Source organism: Misgurnus anguillicaudatus, chromosome 5 (assembly GCF_027580225.2).
Source record: "Misgurnus anguillicaudatus chromosome 5, ASM2758022v2, whole genome shotgun sequence".
NCBI lineage: Eukaryota > Metazoa > Chordata > Actinopteri > Cypriniformes > Cobitidae > Misgurnus > Misgurnus anguillicaudatus.
Window position 1 is genome coordinate 8,705,296 of NC_073341.2, and position 17,927 is coordinate 8,723,222.

The 17,927-nt window shown below is 39.3% G+C and overlaps 1 protein-coding gene across 1 annotated transcript in view; it reads right to left on the reverse strand.

The window, feature by feature from the left end:
- prdm16 (PR domain containing 16) overlaps positions 1-17,927 on the reverse strand; it is a 251,254-nt gene that overhangs the window by 15,023 nt on the left and 218,304 nt on the right. Inside the window, exons 6-12 of the mRNA XM_073867477.1 lie at positions 10,907-11,103; positions 10,322-10,469; positions 9,682-9,835; positions 5,311-6,823; positions 5,069-5,153; positions 788-957; positions 421-498 (exon numbers count right to left, since the gene is read on the reverse strand). Of these exons, the coding sequence (XP_073723578.1) occupies positions 421-498; positions 788-957; positions 5,069-5,153; positions 5,311-6,823; positions 9,682-9,835; positions 10,322-10,469; positions 10,907-11,103 (2,345 nt within the window). The remainder of the gene's footprint in view (positions 1-420; positions 499-787; positions 958-5,068; positions 5,154-5,310; positions 6,824-9,681; positions 9,836-10,321; positions 10,470-10,906; positions 11,104-17,927) is intronic.

The following is a 17,927-nucleotide window of genomic DNA, read 5'->3' on the forward strand; positions in this document are numbered from 1 at the left end:
AACAGATTACTCGAAAATTTGAATATGCAGCCAGCAATTTCGTCAGGAGGACTGTTTTCAGGCCAGTTTTCCCGCGGACACAAGTAATGTAAAATGGTCAAAATATCTAAAACATGATTTGGCTTAGTTGTTGCTTGTTTTGTATAACTACGGTAAACATATTACATAGAAAGATATTATGTTATTAAACAAGAGATCTACTGTCAATCATCTCGCCTCAAGACCCGCCCCCATTCAGAACGTTCAGAATATGTAGTCGTGCATTTTTCTTCCGGTGATTTGACTTCTCTCATTTTCACCAAGCGAACCGGGAATTGTTTTTCTTTTTAGGTGCAAAAGAGCCAAGTGAACCGAACAAGTATAATCAGAAACTAAGACTTTCAAATCTGTCTGCGTATGTGGGTGCATGCGTGCGTTTACCTGTAGGGTTGTTCTCCAGTGTGTGTTCGTAAGTGCCTTGTAAGATTAGCTGACCTAGGAAAGATTTTCCCACAGTACCTGCAAAGGAGGAAACTAGATTTTGATACAGTCACAAAGCACTGGTATACCTCTCATGGATAGAGCTAACTTAATACAATATTACTGTTAGTTATTCATTAAAAAACATATAGAAGTACGGACAACTAAATTGCATATGTAAACTGCCTTTGTGTTCTCTCCTGGTTATGTTATGTTTGTGTTAGAATGTTAGTTTGTGATTGTAACCAATAATACTGTATATTGGTGACTCTTTAAGTTATAAAAGAGTTTTAAAGATATCTTTATTCCGATTTCACGAGTAGCTCACCTGCAGGTGTATCGCTCTTTGCCTTTGCGTAAGATAGCATCAGAAAGAGAGGGTGGTGGGGAGCGGAAGTTAAAAAGGTGATGTGAGGAGTGCTGGTGGGAATTGGGAGGATCCAATTTCAGAGTGCTAAAGCTTTCCAACTTCTCAGTCATGTTTTCCATTGCAGACATCTGAGGAGTGAACATAGAAAAATACTCTATGTTTAATGCACAGCTCATAAATTCCAAGTAACATTTTTGTTTTTATTTAGAAATACGTGAGAAACAAAATTAAAAACATAGTAGCCTGAAAGCCTTCACATTATAACCATACAGGATGGAAAGTTATATATCAGGAAGGTATTTATCGGAACATTGAGTCTTGATTGTGCTGTTCAAGAGTGACCCCTGTAACCTATGACACATTGGAGGCCACTCGAGCAGCCCCTCTGGGAACGCCAAGCTTCTACTTTGTTTTCAACAAATCTCTAAGAGAAGGATCTGAATAAGCCATTCACCTCAGTGAGCGGTAACCATACAATGCAGTTTAAGATACCCCTCACTCATAGTACTTCCCCTATTACAGAACAAAGGGTTTGATATGTGGATATATTGCCAAAAATAAACTATATCCTGCCTGCTTTTGAAATATGGATAAACACACAGACAGACATTGTGTCTTAATTTATTACCGTATTCATGTCTCAGTGTCACCATGATTCTTAAACAGGCAATGCTGCTTTTTGATAATGCCTATTTTTTGTTGATGTTTAAAAAATAAAAGTGAAGATCTGCATACTGTATACCACAAGGCTCACAACAATTTATTCTGCAGAGGGCCCAAATAGACAAAAGTGCAATGCGCATCAAAATACTTCATCAGTGCAATTTGCTTTCAAACACCCATTTGCACTCATTTATAAGCCTGTTCCCATACACGTTTTCATACCTAGAAAACCAACTTTATTACATACATAAATATTTGAAAAAAATATATATACAATAATAAAAGTATATGTATATAAAAATATATAACTAACTAAAATGTAACAAAACAGGTTAGATTAAACCAGTGCTTCTCAATTATTTTCTGTCACGCCCCCCCCTAGGAAGAAGTAAACATTTCGCGCCCCCAACTCTCCGCCGCGACTGTAAATGGTATAATTTGTCTATAAAATGACACATCTGCAAAACATTGTATCCTTATTAACATTAAAGAAAACACAAAAAAAGAAATATCGATCAACTAACAGCAAATGATAACTTTATTAACATTGTTTTTTAGTCTGTAACAAAAAAGACTTAAAATGCATCAATTTGCCTGAAGAAAAAACAATCCTTATTTAAAGTATAATATTTTTTGACCATTTGATACTTAAAAATTAAATGAAATATAATCAATAAATAATAATAAAAACTCAAGCAGCTTATCAGCGTGATTGGGGTGTAATGTCTATAAGAAAAATCACTTCCTGAAAAAGTATTTTCCCCTGGGGGTCCCGCCCCACTATTTGAGAAGCACTGGATTAAACTATTAAATTATATGGGGTATTTTACATAATGGAAAACCACTAAACTTTTAGGGGTGATTTCCCATACAGGGTTTAATTAATCCAGGACTAGGCCTTATTTGTATTAGGACATTTAAGTAGATTTTACAAAAAAAACCTTACAAAAAATAATACTGAGACAATCTTTAGACAAAACAACGGCACTGATATGTTAAGATTAAACTTGCATTTAAGTCTGGGGCCAGGATAAGCCCTGTCTGGGAAACCGCCCCTTAATGTATTTATTGGACAAAATATTTTGGCAAAAAGGGCGAACCACAGTGTATAAGGGAATCTGGGTTTATACAGAAAATGCATAAAAAACAAAAAGCTCACAGGTAATAAAGCATACTGTATATTTTTTACTTCCTTAAATTTCATTAGTTTTATATTTATAAAATCCTCTTTTGTGGTAATTTTTTTTTCATAAGAAATGTAAGTTCTTTTAGCACGTGTTGTGCAGGGCTTGAAATTGCGACTATTTTGGTAGCATATGCGACCGAAATTAAATCTGTGCGACCTTAAAATATATTTGGGAGCATTTGTGCGACTGCCCATTTTGTTGTGATTGTGATGTTGCGTGCTGCTGTCCCAGATTCAGTGTTCTCTCCAACGTTACATAACCAATCAAATTTCACCATTAAGTTCTTGAGTTTACTGAAGACCTCAGATTGGCTAATATGAGCGTCAATCATTCCTTGTTGCCGTGTTATGTTGCTACGTGAAGCGCGAAAATGTGATTATAGCCAATGTTACTACTGTAATTAATGGCGACGATCCGGATTCAAATGCGAGTGTCTCTGCTATGAAAATGGCTCAATGTAACTTACTGTGTTTACTGTAAATCCTGTAAAATTGTGTTGGTGGCGGAATCAAAACCTTTTAAGCGCCAGACCTTGCTTAAACATGGCGAAAGTGCCAAAAACACAAGACGTGTCATGACAAATGTGTTTATTATTGATGGAGATACCGACCTGTCTATCAAAGGGTGTTTGATAGTGTATGTGTGCATGCGCTGGTGAATGGACATCCGACAAACATCCTTGTGGTCCATGTTGATGTGGAACACGACAATGCTGATGGTATGTTTTTGTTGTATTTTTTTAAAACATTGCCTATTTAGTAGTAATAGCATCCTGGTAATGTAGTTATTAGCCTTCTGGCCACTTTTGTAATGTCACAATTAATCAGTGTTTTATGCGTTTGCTAGATTTTCTATGTAATCTTAATCATGTTACCTGTAATTTTTAAATTATTATTGCTGCTATACTATTTCAACAGCATTTGGGTATTAATTAGGATATAGGAATCTATGTAGCAAAAAAAAAGAAGAAATAGAAGACCAAATTTTAAATGCTGGCCACAGGATGTGCAAAGCCCGGTGGTGGTGTTTAATTTTTAATAAAATAAATCTATTACCATATACATTGTAGTTGTGGTGCTTTTTAATTTTTGGATGGATGCGCCTAAATTTTTGCTGGTGCTCCTAACTCTTTAAAGTTGGGAGCACCAGTGCTACCAAATAAAAAAGTTAATTTTGAGCCCTGTTGTGTATTATTTAATTTTGCCCAGCCTCCTTAAATTCCTTTTGAAGCTGAGCTTCAGTTTATACTCTAAACACACCAAAGCAATATGCATACAACATTTTTTAGGCATCTAATAAAATATTTGAATAAACGGCGAAGATGCCCGTTGTTCAAAGTTGGGCATCCCCATTGACCACTATATAATTGATCAATAAATAGACATATATGGTAGATAAATACCACATAGACAAGTGAGAATAAAATATTTGCATGGGAAAGCATGGTGTTGCTAAAAAGAGAGAATGAAGGAATGGGTTGGATGGGGAAAGGTAGGTCAGCTTTGATGGAGGCCAGATTTTCAGGTCAGATAAGACAGTTCCCAACAAGAGAGGCCATTCTACTAAACACAAACACAGGAAGTCCCTGATCGACATGCAGACATTATCTAAGCAGCCAGAGCAAGAGTGAAATGCTAGGAAGTTATTAGCGTTGGGACTCAGCTGAGAACTTCCCAGAGACAATAGTGTGCTTTAAAAGTTTTTGGCACAATTTGTTTGAATTGGTAAGCTGTAATTAATTAAAAATTGTCATTATTAGTGGTTACATTCAAAAGTTGAAAAAAACTAACACAAACAATGGGTTTCTTTTTTTAAAGAAAGCAATAAGGAAATTAGAATGCACTGAATGCCAGGCGGTACATTATTTGAGACTATCTTCATGATGAAAATAATTCAATGATCAAAACAACCACTTAATGTCAGGGCCCATATTCTCAAAACATTTTATCTTACCACTAAGAGTTCTTCTAAATATAAGTAACTGATTGTTTTCTCCTAAAACCTATTCATAAGCTGCTGAGACCAACGTTTACTAAGAAATTGGGAGAAATCTTAGGTGTATAGAAAGGTCGGGGTTGACCTTGTTGCTATGACTGATGTCATCAAGATTACTAATATGGCCACAGTCAATAGCTGACATAAGATGGGTATCATATTTAAGTAAAGAGCGGAAAGCATATAAGGAATACCAAACTGGATACAAGAACAGCTGTTACATCAACTTAATCATTACATGAAAAGAATGCAATAGACATTTTATTTACATGTTTTATGAATGCGGGCCACAGACATTTTCAAACAACACAACTTTGTTTGTTGAGGTGAAGAACATTGGAACTGTGCAAATGAAGTCTTAAAAACAAGTGAAGAAAACATATACCACAAATACCTGAGGATGGAAAAGTAGTGGTGCAGGCCTCAGGTACTTGTCCTTTAGAGCTCCTACTGGGTCTAATAGCTTCCTTTTCTCCACCCTGCTGGACAACAACACCAAGGGTTACGTACAAACGAAGGTTGGGCACCAGTACTGCCACTTGTCACATTTGAGTATATCAGCAGCAACTGTTGCTCTGTCTATCTTAGAATTTACTTTAATAGGTCTTAGAATAAGACCTACTTGGGTTAAAATACCTGTAGATAGGGTCCATGAAAAATGGCGAAGGCTTGGCATAGTGAAGTGATGACTGCTGCTGGGGAGGAGGTGGCTGGGTGAGGGGTGCATGGGGCTGAGGCATTTGAGATTGGTGTAAGTTCTGCGACTGAGTCAGTGCTGGGTGTTCATCTTTAGTTGCTGCTTTGCAGTTTGTGCCATAGACTTGATTCTTGCCATGGTCAGGTGTGACACCATTGTGGCTGGATCGGCTTCGACTGCCTATGCTGAGGTCCAGAGGTTGTTCCTCCCCGTAGGTCAGGAGTGCATTGCATGGCAAGGCTGGTTTAATAGGGGGTGGAGGAAGAGGTTTGACCTCCTTGGGTTTGGTGGTTAGATCAAATGGTGAATCTTCACTTGTGGATGTAGGTAATTTCTGTATGTGTTCACGAGGGGATTTAGGCTCAGGTTTGAAGAACATTCCAGGATTGAGTGCTCTGTCTGTGAATGGGTACAAGGAATGAGGGAAGTTAGGAAGAAACTGGAATGGGAACATGGAATGATAATTTAAGGAGCCCATCTTCTTTTCCTGCAAGCCCATGAAGCCTGGACCAAAATACTTTTCTGCAATGGAGGCAATGGCTTTAATAGAGTCAGTGGTGGCACCAGAAGGTGGCAGTGCTTGCTCTTCTGGTGGTGGGAAAAAGGAATGCTGGGAGGAGAGGAAAGGGCGCTCACAAGGGAGGTTCCCTGAACTGGAGACTGACATTGAACTGCTGCTGACCTCACTCTGCTTGATCTCCTGGACTCCTTTCCTTCTGCTCTTGTCCCGTTCGCTCTCTGCTTCACTTTCAAGATCTGATCCAGACACTGTACCAGTGGTTGTGTCTAGATCTGTGCCACTAGATGTGTTTACATCATCCAAGTCACTACCATCAGACATGTCATTACTCTTGACTTTATTCCTGCTGTCCGTGAATGACAACTCCAGTCTGGACTCTCGATTCTCCTCTGACTGGCTGCTGAGACCACTTCCTATGTTGCCATTGCTGTTGTTTATGGATGACGCCACAGAAAAAGTAGGGGCATCAAGAGAAGGCAACTTTCCATCTTGGTTATTACTAAGTGGGCTCTTTAGAAGTGGACTTGGAGGTAACAATGGCGGTCTAGGATATAGTGAAGGGGGAAAGATCCCTGGAAAGCCATGTGAAATGGCTGGGAATGCAGGGGGTGCGGTTGAAAAGGGCAGCCCCCCATGATGCGGCCTGGATGGGAAGTAATCACCAAAGCCAAGTCCACCATGGTTCAGGCCGGGATGAGACTTGGACTTGCCTAGGATAGGACTAGAGGTAATTGGTATGCCCGGTGTGAATATGCCTCCGGGATTGTAATGGTTCTTGCCCTCACAAAAGCGCCGATGCTTGTTGAGGGAGGAGGTAGTGCTGAACATTTGCCCACAGTCTTTGCACTTGATCTGTGTGCGGCAGTCTGCATGCATCCGCTTGTGACGGCACAGGTTAGAGAACTGGGTATACGACTTGTGACACACCTCACCTGGGAGAACACACATGCCTGGTTAATTCTATTAACATATTTGATAAAACTTGTTATTATTTCACAACTTAGTAATAATCTTGTATCTAATCAGCATTGCATGCTGTTATAATATTGTCTACATTTATATCACATCTGCTTGTAAAAGAGTATGCATATGATTAATTAGCATATTAATACATTTTTATTAAAGACACAGCTCTTTAAAGGAATACTTCACAAAAAGTGATGTAGTGCAATTCTTTAAATGAACTGGACATTCCAACAGACTAACTATTCTTTAAAAATTTGCTTGGCCTAATACCCATAACCCCTAGTACCTTCATATTTTGATTATTTATGTTTGGTCCAAATAAATGATAGGGCATTTAAATAGTAGTTAGTAAAAAATCTTAAAAGTAGTTCCCTTTCAAGAGAACTCATGCTGCGTCACTGTAGTGACACTTTGGGAATGCCTCTGTGTGATTTCAATATGGTGTACCACAGGGATCAGTTCTAGGCCCTATCATCTTCTCGTTATACATGCTGCCTCTAGAAGACATTATCAAGAAACATAACATCAGTTATGCTCACTGTTATGGCGACAACACCCAACTTTACATTTCTTCTGAACTTGGCAAAACCAACCAGCTTTCTAGGCTAGCAGACTGAGTCAATGACATTAGTAAGTGGATGACAAATAATTTCCTTATGCTTAACTCCAATAAAACAGAGGTACTTATTATTGAACCAAATAGCTCCAAACTAAATATGTCACATTACAACTTAGATGTCCATAGGTCTTTGGACTGTTGTGCCATATTCCACTGTCAAGAACCTAGGTGTCATGTTCGATAGCAACCTTGCTTACTCAATCAAAAAAGTACAGTCACATTAGCCCAATTTTGGCATCTCTACACTGGCTGCCTGTTAAATATTGCACACAATTTAAAATATTGCTAATCACCTATAAAGCCTTAATGGCCTAGCACGTCTTAGTAAATTATACAGAATACAGAATGGATCAGAACACAATCCATCGCATATATTGCGGTTGCAACATTCTGGTCTCTTAATAATCCCTAGAATTTCAAAATCATCTAAAGGTGGTTGATCCTATTCCTACCTAGCCCCTAAGCTCTTGAATGATCTATCTAGCAATGTTCGGCAATAAGACACACTCGATCAGTTCTAAAATAAAGACCAATCTCTTTAACAAAGCATTCACTTAAATCCAGCTCCTAAACTTATTTAGGCCTCAATCCTCCTTTGAGGATTGCAGGAATGTTACAAATTGTAGGTGTACATGAGAACTGGTCTATGTTTCTGCCCTGTTCTATGTGGCAGCTATTTCAGCTACCACACCCCTCCAGGTGGGCATTCGCTATAGGAAAAGAGCAGCTTATATTTTGTTTCTACATAGTACTCTGAGACTGAGGTCCACAAGTCATTGTAGGGTCCTGGCTTGGGATCTGGCTGTGGTTAAAAGGGCCTATCTGAACTCTGAAAACATTTCTTAAGAAAATAGGAAACCTTCAGGCATTATATATACCCCCAGCTTGTTTAGAGATTGTTCTGGGGATGGTTAAAGCTTTTTTGTACCATAGTCCAAGATATGTACCTTATGTTTCTAGTAACACACAACGCTCCATTTTCTTGCAGGCCTTTTGCCCTCCACTTTTTAGAGATGTGGACCAAAAGAAGCTTAATTTGGTGTGTCCAGTGTGAACATTCGAGGTATTGCAACATCTGAGGCCCTATTGTGAGGGGTCTCAGTCCAGGATGTGTGGCAGGCTGGTCCTCACTGCTCACATTTGTTTTATGAACTGGATCTGAGTTCTGCACGAGGTTCATATGTGCTTTTGTCTTAGTTGTGCTCACCTTGATACACATGGACAGGCACTGGGAAGTATGGCGGTCTGGGTATTTAATTCCCAAAGTGTCACTATGACGCAAGTTCCCAAGTTACGATATTAACCCTTGTTCCCTGAAAAGGGAACGAGACGCTGAGTCTCCCTGGTCATACTTCTGTCACGCTGACTTTGGCTATTAGAAGCTGATGATATGCTTCCTGGCTCCCATGTAACCTCACTTACAAGTTTCTGTATCAATATGGGACTGTGTGATTGCACCTAAACATGTATGCAAAAACAGAGGCGTTTCAAAAGCATCACTATGGCGACGCAGCATTTTTGTTCCCTTTTTAGGGAACAAGGGTTACAGTTGTAACCAGATATGTTTTTTGTAAAGCAATTCAGGTGATCAGTGTGTGTTTTGGTAAACACAGACCATGCATAATACATGGCGACGCAACATCCAACAACATTTTAAGGCAGCCAAGTTATAAATTATCTTAGACTGAATCAGTTAAATCATTAAATTATTCAATCATGATATGTTTGAGCTATTTAAATGAAACGTCTATACATATAAATACACGGACACTGCAACAGCATACCTGCATTTAGACAATTGACATAAACACATAACATTGTGAAGCCAAGCAATAAGTAAATGCTGCTTTTCCAAAAAAGTTGGTAATAGAGCAGCTGAGGCATGACAGAGACATTTAGCCTGTAACTTTCAATCTGCCATAAATTTAAAATCCGCCATATACAATACAAGCCTTATGGGCCCTCTAAAGGAAATGCACACTTAAAAAAGCAGGGTAAAATAGAGTAACTTAAAAATGCTATCAAATAGCTTGACAGAAAAGCGCATTAAATGTAGAATTACAATTAAAGAATTGCTCTAAAATTTCATTTAGTTTCTCTGACCTATTAAACAACAGCTGTCACAGTCTTGGTGTGGAGCTAGGCAGGAGATCTTTGGACAGTGGTAATTGTATCTGAGGCTTAGACAAGACTGCTCAGACTTACAGATGAAAGGCTTGACACTGCTATGTATGTGCTTGTGCTGCTTGAGTCCTGAGGATGTGGCAAAGGTCTTGCCACATTCAGGGCAGGTGTGGGCTCGGGCACCGACATGCTGAGAACGGATATGACGCTGTAGGTTGCTGGGATCTGTGAACACCTGACAAAAAGACACAATTATGAAATGAGTTAGTGTCACATCTTAATATATACATATAAAATACAATTAAGACTAAAAATTGCTAACAATTGGGCATAGGTTTTAGTTGTTTATAGACATAAAATTAATTAGAAATGTATATATGTCAAATGATTAATCGCGATTAATCGCATACAAAATAAAAGTTTGTGTTTGCATAATATATTTGTGTGAATTGTGTGTAATTACTTTGTATATATAAATACACAGACATGCATGTATTAAAGAAACATTTGAGTATATGTATTTATTAAGATTTTCTATATAAATAAAAAATATATACATAAATAAAAATTTTCTTAAATTCATACATGTTTGTGTGTATTTATATATACATAATAATTACACACAAATATATTATGCAAAGACACACTTTTATTTTGTATGCGATTAATCGCGATTAATCGTTTGACAGCCCTAGTGTTGCAGTAGGTCAGCATGACCTACCTTATCACAGTTTTCACACTCAAAGCGTTTGCCACTGTCATGTGACATCTGATGGCGAATAAGATTAGATTTCCAGTTGAAGGCTTTGGGACACTGGTCACACTTATACTCTCTCTCTTCTGTGTGTACGATCATATGCTGCCCAAGACTAAAAAACACAAAAGTAGATGCAAAATGTCAAAAAGATCATAAAAATTTTCTATTCAACAATCACATGGCCAGGGGTTCAGAACTTGGGGGTCGCAACCCAAAACATAGTTGCAGGTCTCTTCTGATAAGATTACATGAAACCATTAACAAAACTAGACATGACACAGACTGTAGTAAAAACAGGGTCACGTGCAACGAGGATGAACATATCAAAGTAATTATTAATCAGTAATAATTTATTAATCACAGTAATTAGCAATAGTTTTGCATGTTGGGAATATGCAGTTGATGGTAATATTAATAAATGGCAATGTTTGAAAGACATTTTTGTTTATTTATGTTTGACAAAAATCCAATTTTAAAGGCTTTGACCTGAAGCAAAACCAGTTAACAACACTTAAAAGGCCAGCATGACTGTTAGTGGCACATACTGACCTGTACTCGCTAGGAAAGATTTTTTCACAGTCTTTGCACTCATGCACTGTCTCATCACTGTCCTCAAGTTCCTGCTTGAAGTCTTCACTTAGTGAATCAAAGATGGAGTTGCAGCTACTGCATGAGTATTTCTGATGTCGCCGTAAATCTAGCTTTGAGGTGAAGAGCTCGTCACAGTGCTCACAGCGGTACATCTGCTCATCTGCAGTAAAGACATCATATAGCTGCTTAGCAATAATTATCAAAAACATTTTGAGACAGACAAGGTTGCAAAGTTACAGAGACCCTTCCTTAGGTTGGGAGCATTTATAAATGTTGTTGCATTACATATATTCTCATTACATTAAAAGATCACCAAACCAAGTGATATTTGCTGTATACTGTAGCTGTTCCTGTGGCTGAACTTGTGAACGAAGTTTGTAACACCAAGGTGGTCCAGGAAAAATATGACATGTACACTGCCAAAAGTATACCGTATTTTCCGGACTATAAGTCACACTTTTTTCATAGTTTGGCTGGTCCTGCACTTATAGTCAGGTGCGACTTGTAAGTGGGTATGAATTAATTTTGACATATATGAAAAAAGAGACAACATTATCATCTACAGCCGCGAGAGTCCGCTATATGCTGCTCCTGTATTTATGTAATTCAATGGATTCAGTGATGTGGAATGACGAGCCTGCAAACTTGATGCGTGTTGGCTTGTTCTGTTTATTTAGCCTATTCAACCTATTCAAAGGTATGTTCAGTAGTGTATTGTGTATCGTGTAAATAACTGTTTGTATTACGTTAACGTACGGACACCTATTCGGCCTGCTGTTCTGTGCTATTGTATAGTTGAATTACATGCCTTTCTAGATTAAATGTCTGTTCTTCGGCTTGGATTTTGTGAAATAATTTTCTAAATAAATGCGACGTCCACTACTGTATGTTTTTTCCTCTTCATGACACATTTTTGATTGATGCGACTTAAACTCCAGAGCGACTTATAGTCCAGAAAATACGGTAATGTCTTTTTTTTTAATTAGCACAAGCACGCTTTTTGATAATTTTTTTTTTACAAAAAGAGGTTTGTAATGTTTCAAATAGTAAAACAATATTCACTCTAAAATGTTTTAACCCACTGTTGTGTCAAAATATGGACAAACCCAAATGTTGGGCTATACATAAACCTACATTATTAACATACATATATAACATTATAACATGAATTATACCAGTGGTTGCTCTGCTTGGACACTTGTAACCTTGACAGGGTAACTTAGTGGCTTAGACTAAAATGTTTCAGTTTTTGCTGTAAAATATATAAGTAAAATATATAATAAATGACTCCAATACACTTATGTCCAAATAAAGCACTATTTTGAATAAAATGTCACCACAAATTCAAAGATGCCTTTACTGGGAAAATAATAATTTTAACACTGATTTAATGTGAAGAAAAAATTAAAGCCAAACAATGATTCACTAGTTCGCCTGCGCATTCAGGTCTTAATGACCAATGGTAAACAAACTTGGCTTGCTGTCCTCGAAGGGAGCTCTGTACCTGAGCTCTGAACCTTCAGAGAGAGCGAACCTGAGGCTGGGGCTCGAGCCACAAGTTCAACCCCCCGCAACGGAACTGCAAAGAGGAAGAAAGAGAGAGTGAAGGAGGAGATGGGGAGGAGGAGGGATGCCGGAAAAGACTGCAGCTGGACAGGGAGGCCTAAAGGCTGCCTTATATACGCCCATGATGATGATGATTGACAGGCCTGAATGTTTAGGCTCCTCCCGAACCTACGTTTAGAACTGCATTTCACTAGTTCGCCTGCGCATTCAGGTCTTAATGACCAATGGTAAACAAACTTGGCTTGCTGTCCTCGAAGGGAGCTCTGTACCTGAGCTCTGAACCTTCAGAGAGAGCGAACCTGAGGCTGGGGCTCGAGCCACAAGTTCAACCCCCAAAAGATTGTTTGAGGGACAGCAAGTTAAGCAGGTGCCTGCGAGTAATTAAGCTGTATAAGATTTTAGGATTAATATCCTCTCTCTCTCCCCCCAAAAATAGGTAGAATATCATCAAACCATTGCTTCTTCATCTTATTGAAAACTACTGCGGTAGTAAAAGCGAAGATGCTATCATTGCTGCGGCAATGAAAGAATTGTACAGAAAAAGCTGTGCAAAATTTCAGCTTATGGGAAGCGTGCGGCCTGGGGCTCCTGCGGGAGCGAGTCAAAATTACTACTGCGGGTAGCGCTAGCGTTATGAAATCACTGCTGCGGCAGTGAAAGATTTGTAGGGAAAAAGCAGTGCAAAATTTTAGCTTATGACTCCTTCGGGTGTCAATGGGAAGCATGCGGCCTGGGGCTCTTGCGGGAGCAAGGCTAAATTACTACTGCGGTAGTGCAAGCGTAATAAAATCACTGCTGCGGCAGTGAGCAAAGTTGTATGGAAAAAGCTGTGCGAAATTTTGGCTCAAGACTCCTGCGGGAGTTACTTGAAAGCGAGCGGAACTGGGGCTCCTACGGGAGCTAGGCTGAATCACTACTGCGGTAGTGCAATCGTTATGAAATCACTGCTGCGGCAGTGAGCAAAGTTCTACAGAAAAAGTTGTGCGAAATTTTTTGCTTACTTTAGCTCTAGCTATAAACTCTATATGCTACGCATCAGTTACAGACTTTGTATTGTAACTATGTTTGCTTGTACAGTCCCTGTAAAAAAAAAAAAAAATACATGACTCCTGCGGGAGTAGGAAGTGCGCTGTCTGCGGCTCTGGAGCGAGCAGGATGAGATCACTACTTAGGCTGTGAGAAAAAAAGGTGCGGCAACTAGGGGTGCTCTGATCGATCGGCCGATAATGCTAGCTATGTTTCTCAATGAATTACGGTGAAATGCCACCACACCCAAAAGCCAGGGGGCGCTCCCGTGCAGAAACTCAAAATGCGCTGTAGACGAAGAACAATACACACGCGCAGCTGTGATGACACGCAGCTCCACGAAACGGCTGAAGGACATATCTATATTGCTGTTCTTCAAACCCCTTCAGGCATTTTCATGATAATAAAGAATGTGTATAATGATTATGTTAAACAAGTGTTGCTTTTTCAAATGCATTCCATAAACGACTCAAACTAACAGTGATTCTAGATCGACAAAGACCTACTGATCAAAAGCCGTAGTACATGAAATACCTGTAATAAGATCGGCTGTCCGATTCAGAATAGTGATCGGCCACGTATTATTAGTGGAGATTGGCATTGATCGGAGCATCCCTAGCGGCAAATGTTAAATAAGAGAGCGATCGGCTGGGATCAATACTGTGGTAGTATGAGCAAATACATTTTGACAAATGACCCGCGCAAAGACACACGAACATTGGAAACAATCGTGAACAAGTTTTTTGGAACGTTTGAAATAGCACCTCTAGACACCTAGACAGCACGGGTACGACTGAAAAAGCATTCTAAGTATCTGGAGCTCTGGAAAAAACAACTGTTGAGTAAAAACAACTGATAAAGGTCTTAGAAAGAGCACTTTTTATAAATTCTATATTAAAATCTTGCAGATATACTGCAGATGTGTAAATAATCAAAAATTACCTCTTGCAGATGATAAAGAATAGAATACATCAAATAGACATCCCTGAGATGTATGTGAGCTATCAGTCATGGCGGAGTGGCAATCGGGAATGTTGGGACTCTGCCGGAGGGCCGGTAGTGTTAAACATTGCGAGATATATTAGCTACATCAGCTGGCGGCCTAATGTGTGGCCGCTTCCCGCTGGTCAAAACTGTGCGGCCTCTCTGCTCAATAGAGTATATAAAAATGCTCAACTTTCAGCGGGTCCAAACATGTCCAGAATTTTTAAAAATAGATGGGAATCCGTGAGCGTCCGCTCCCCAAATGGCATAAGCCTGTGGCCTTTGATGTAAAAAACCGCCGAACGTCTGTTTCACACATATACCGTAGCCTATGCTGTGCGTTTGCGGTCAGATCCGTCAAGCACCCGTTGTGCTTTCACACATACGCTGTTTGCAGTGTGCTGTTGACCACTGATTCGGTGTATAAAATGAATCTGTAATTGACACTTTCTGTGGAAAAGCGAATAAACAATATAACAAAGCATCAAGATTATTACAATCGCAAAAGCAAATCACGTTTTGACGACTGCATATCGACAGGTACGCGGAACGCACGCACGTACACAAATGGTGCAGATCACCCATTATTGATTGACTGTGCCCTGGTTACGGTTTTAACTTGTTTGCCTTAAAGAACCAGTTCGAGAGAATGACTCATTCACAAACTAAACAGACGTCATTAGTCATCACAAATAGTATTTTGGGACGGGAAGCTTTCAACATAGCCGGGTTTAACCATGCTCAAGGACGGGCAATGAATACTGAAGGTAAAGCAAAGCTTTGAATCCAATTGCGTCAACAATGATTCACTGGAAACAATGGTTTCGAAGCACTAAAAAAAATCCTAGATGTGGCACCACCTGCTGGTGAAAATGTAGTACATGCTTTATACGAACTGCAACAAGTAGAGACAGGCTCTCGCTTAGGGGGCAAGACAATAGAAGGGAGCTGAGGAAGAATATAGGGCATCCGAGCTTGTGACGGTAGCGGAGGCAGCCTCGCGCTACAGTTTTCAGTCAGGCCACTGACGGAGGAAACGATTAGAAGGAAAAGGATCCTGAGTCTGAGCCTCTAGCGGAGCCATGCTCACGCTGCGAGGTCAGAATGTGTTGCTAATGGCTGTTGCTGCGCTCATTCAAAATGTGGATTTATAGTATATAAATATAGACACAAAACCTAGTAGGTGCATATGAATGGATAAGTTGAGTGGGTAAGATTGGGAAAACAGCTAGCCAGCGTAGGGCTCTACTATATGCTTTATAAAGATTACATTTGGTCCATGGCAACCTTAATGTAAATTACTTAAGGCATGTTAAGCGTTTTTACTCGTGCTGTTTTGACGCATCTACTGACTCAGCAGTCGTTCCAATGTTGGATAAAACACATTCCATATTCGCTGGTCAAAACCTTTTAAACCCCTTAGGCACCACCCCACTCTATTGAGTTAAATTTACACTCTTGAAGCTTTCAAGCAATATCCAGTTTGTCAATAGATAAGAATTCACATGCAAAAACACTGAAGTAAACGTAGACGTCCTGCTAACAGGACAGTGACATTTAGCAGGATATAAAAGTTTTGAGGCAAACTCTCTTCATTAATGAGTTGATTACTCTCCCTACATAATTTATTTTATAAAACACTGTTGAAATGTCTGTTCTAGAGCCTTAGACTTTTCCAACGATATATAGTTTGTGGTGATGAATTAAGATTTACATCAACGATATTGATATAAACTTAGGGGTCCCGTGGTCGGGACGGCAACGCTTAACAGTTTAAATTCATTTAAGCTTGTTTGATGATGAACTACTTGTATGACGGTTGTTACACTCGTTTTCATTTAAACATTCGTGAAATAATGACGTGTTGCTAATAAGTTAAGTAAAATAAAATTATTGGAAGTTGTGCATCACCTGGATGCGGTCGAGATTGGGAATCACCTGGACAGATCTCAATTCGCTTCATCATTAGAAAGCAAAAAATCGATATGCATAAATGTTACTTTCTGCAATTCATTCAAGCTAGCATAAATTACCCTAACGATACGCTCTGTACGTGTGGGTGTTGGAGCCACAGTTTTAGGGAACGGGGAAACAGTGATCATGATCATTACGATCAAAATTTTAGTTCTGATAAAATTCTAGCAGAAACAGCCATGTATGGATGAAGTCCTGCAGCGTGGCTATGAGGTAACCTATGAGTTGCTTCAGACAAGTCTTCTTAAGACCGTAAAGTCTATAAAGTTTGTCAGCATGAACTCCACGTCGTGATATTGCTTAAATGACCTGATATCAGATCAGTTTGCCTGCCAATGAAGCTTGCGGCGATGGATCGATTGCCCAAGCATAGATGACAGTCAAATTCATCGAGCATCGACCAAAGCACGTTCCTTTTGATGTAATAATCAACTTTGAAATTATATTGAAAGCAATGTCGAGGCAATACATTAACAAATAAAACATTGTATAATTATTAGGCGGGCCTGTTGATGAAAGTAAGTTGGCATACTGCAATAGTGCGAGTGGCAATGAAATCGCTTTAGTAACAGAGAAAAAAGATAGTAATAAATGAATTAATATAGGCTGAGATCCCTACTGCGGTAGAGATGACGACAACGCGGCCAAAAGATCAGCGTTTTACACAATACTTAACCGAACTCAAGGCGATTCTGTCTGAGCAGGCTGTAACGTTATTATCTCTTTGATCAAACCATGCAAATCAATGCATACTATTTATCTGACGTTCTTAAATTATGGAAATTTGCATTTTAAAACGAATTCTTTTACGTATGACTCGAAATTATTGTCTAATATTTATATAGAATGTACCACTGGATGAGAAATAACATACAAAAACTTAAGATTTCTGCATTGTTTGTCAAGTAAAAAGTAAATGAAATGATAATATTTATAAAGACATTAGTGACTGTGGTTTTAATCATGTTCTCATATTTATATATCAAGCTTTGAAGTTACAAGCACCAGGGTTGTTCTAGCCAAACGACTTCTTCTATCCTTTACTTTGTGTTGGTTTTTTGCACTGGATTCCTCGAGTTGCCCCCTATCGGGTCAAAGAATAGTGCAACAGCGAGCGCGTCGACTGAACGCCTTCCGTTTGTTGACAGCGGAGGCTCGCGATCGGCGGAGCAAAGCGCGAGTCTCCTCGCCCATCCGCGGAGACCGTCCTATCAAGTATGCAGGGTATGGCAAATGAAGTGCGGTGTTGAATAGAAGAACCACGCGAGAGCGCATACTTCCGCGGAGCTGTGAATAAACAATTGATACGGAGAAAACGAGCAGTTTGATTACATTGACAATGAGGTAAGTTTCACTACAACTAAATCTCCAGTATTTGCAACTTCAGTGGAAAGGGGGTTAATTAAACGCGGAGACGATGGCAGCATGG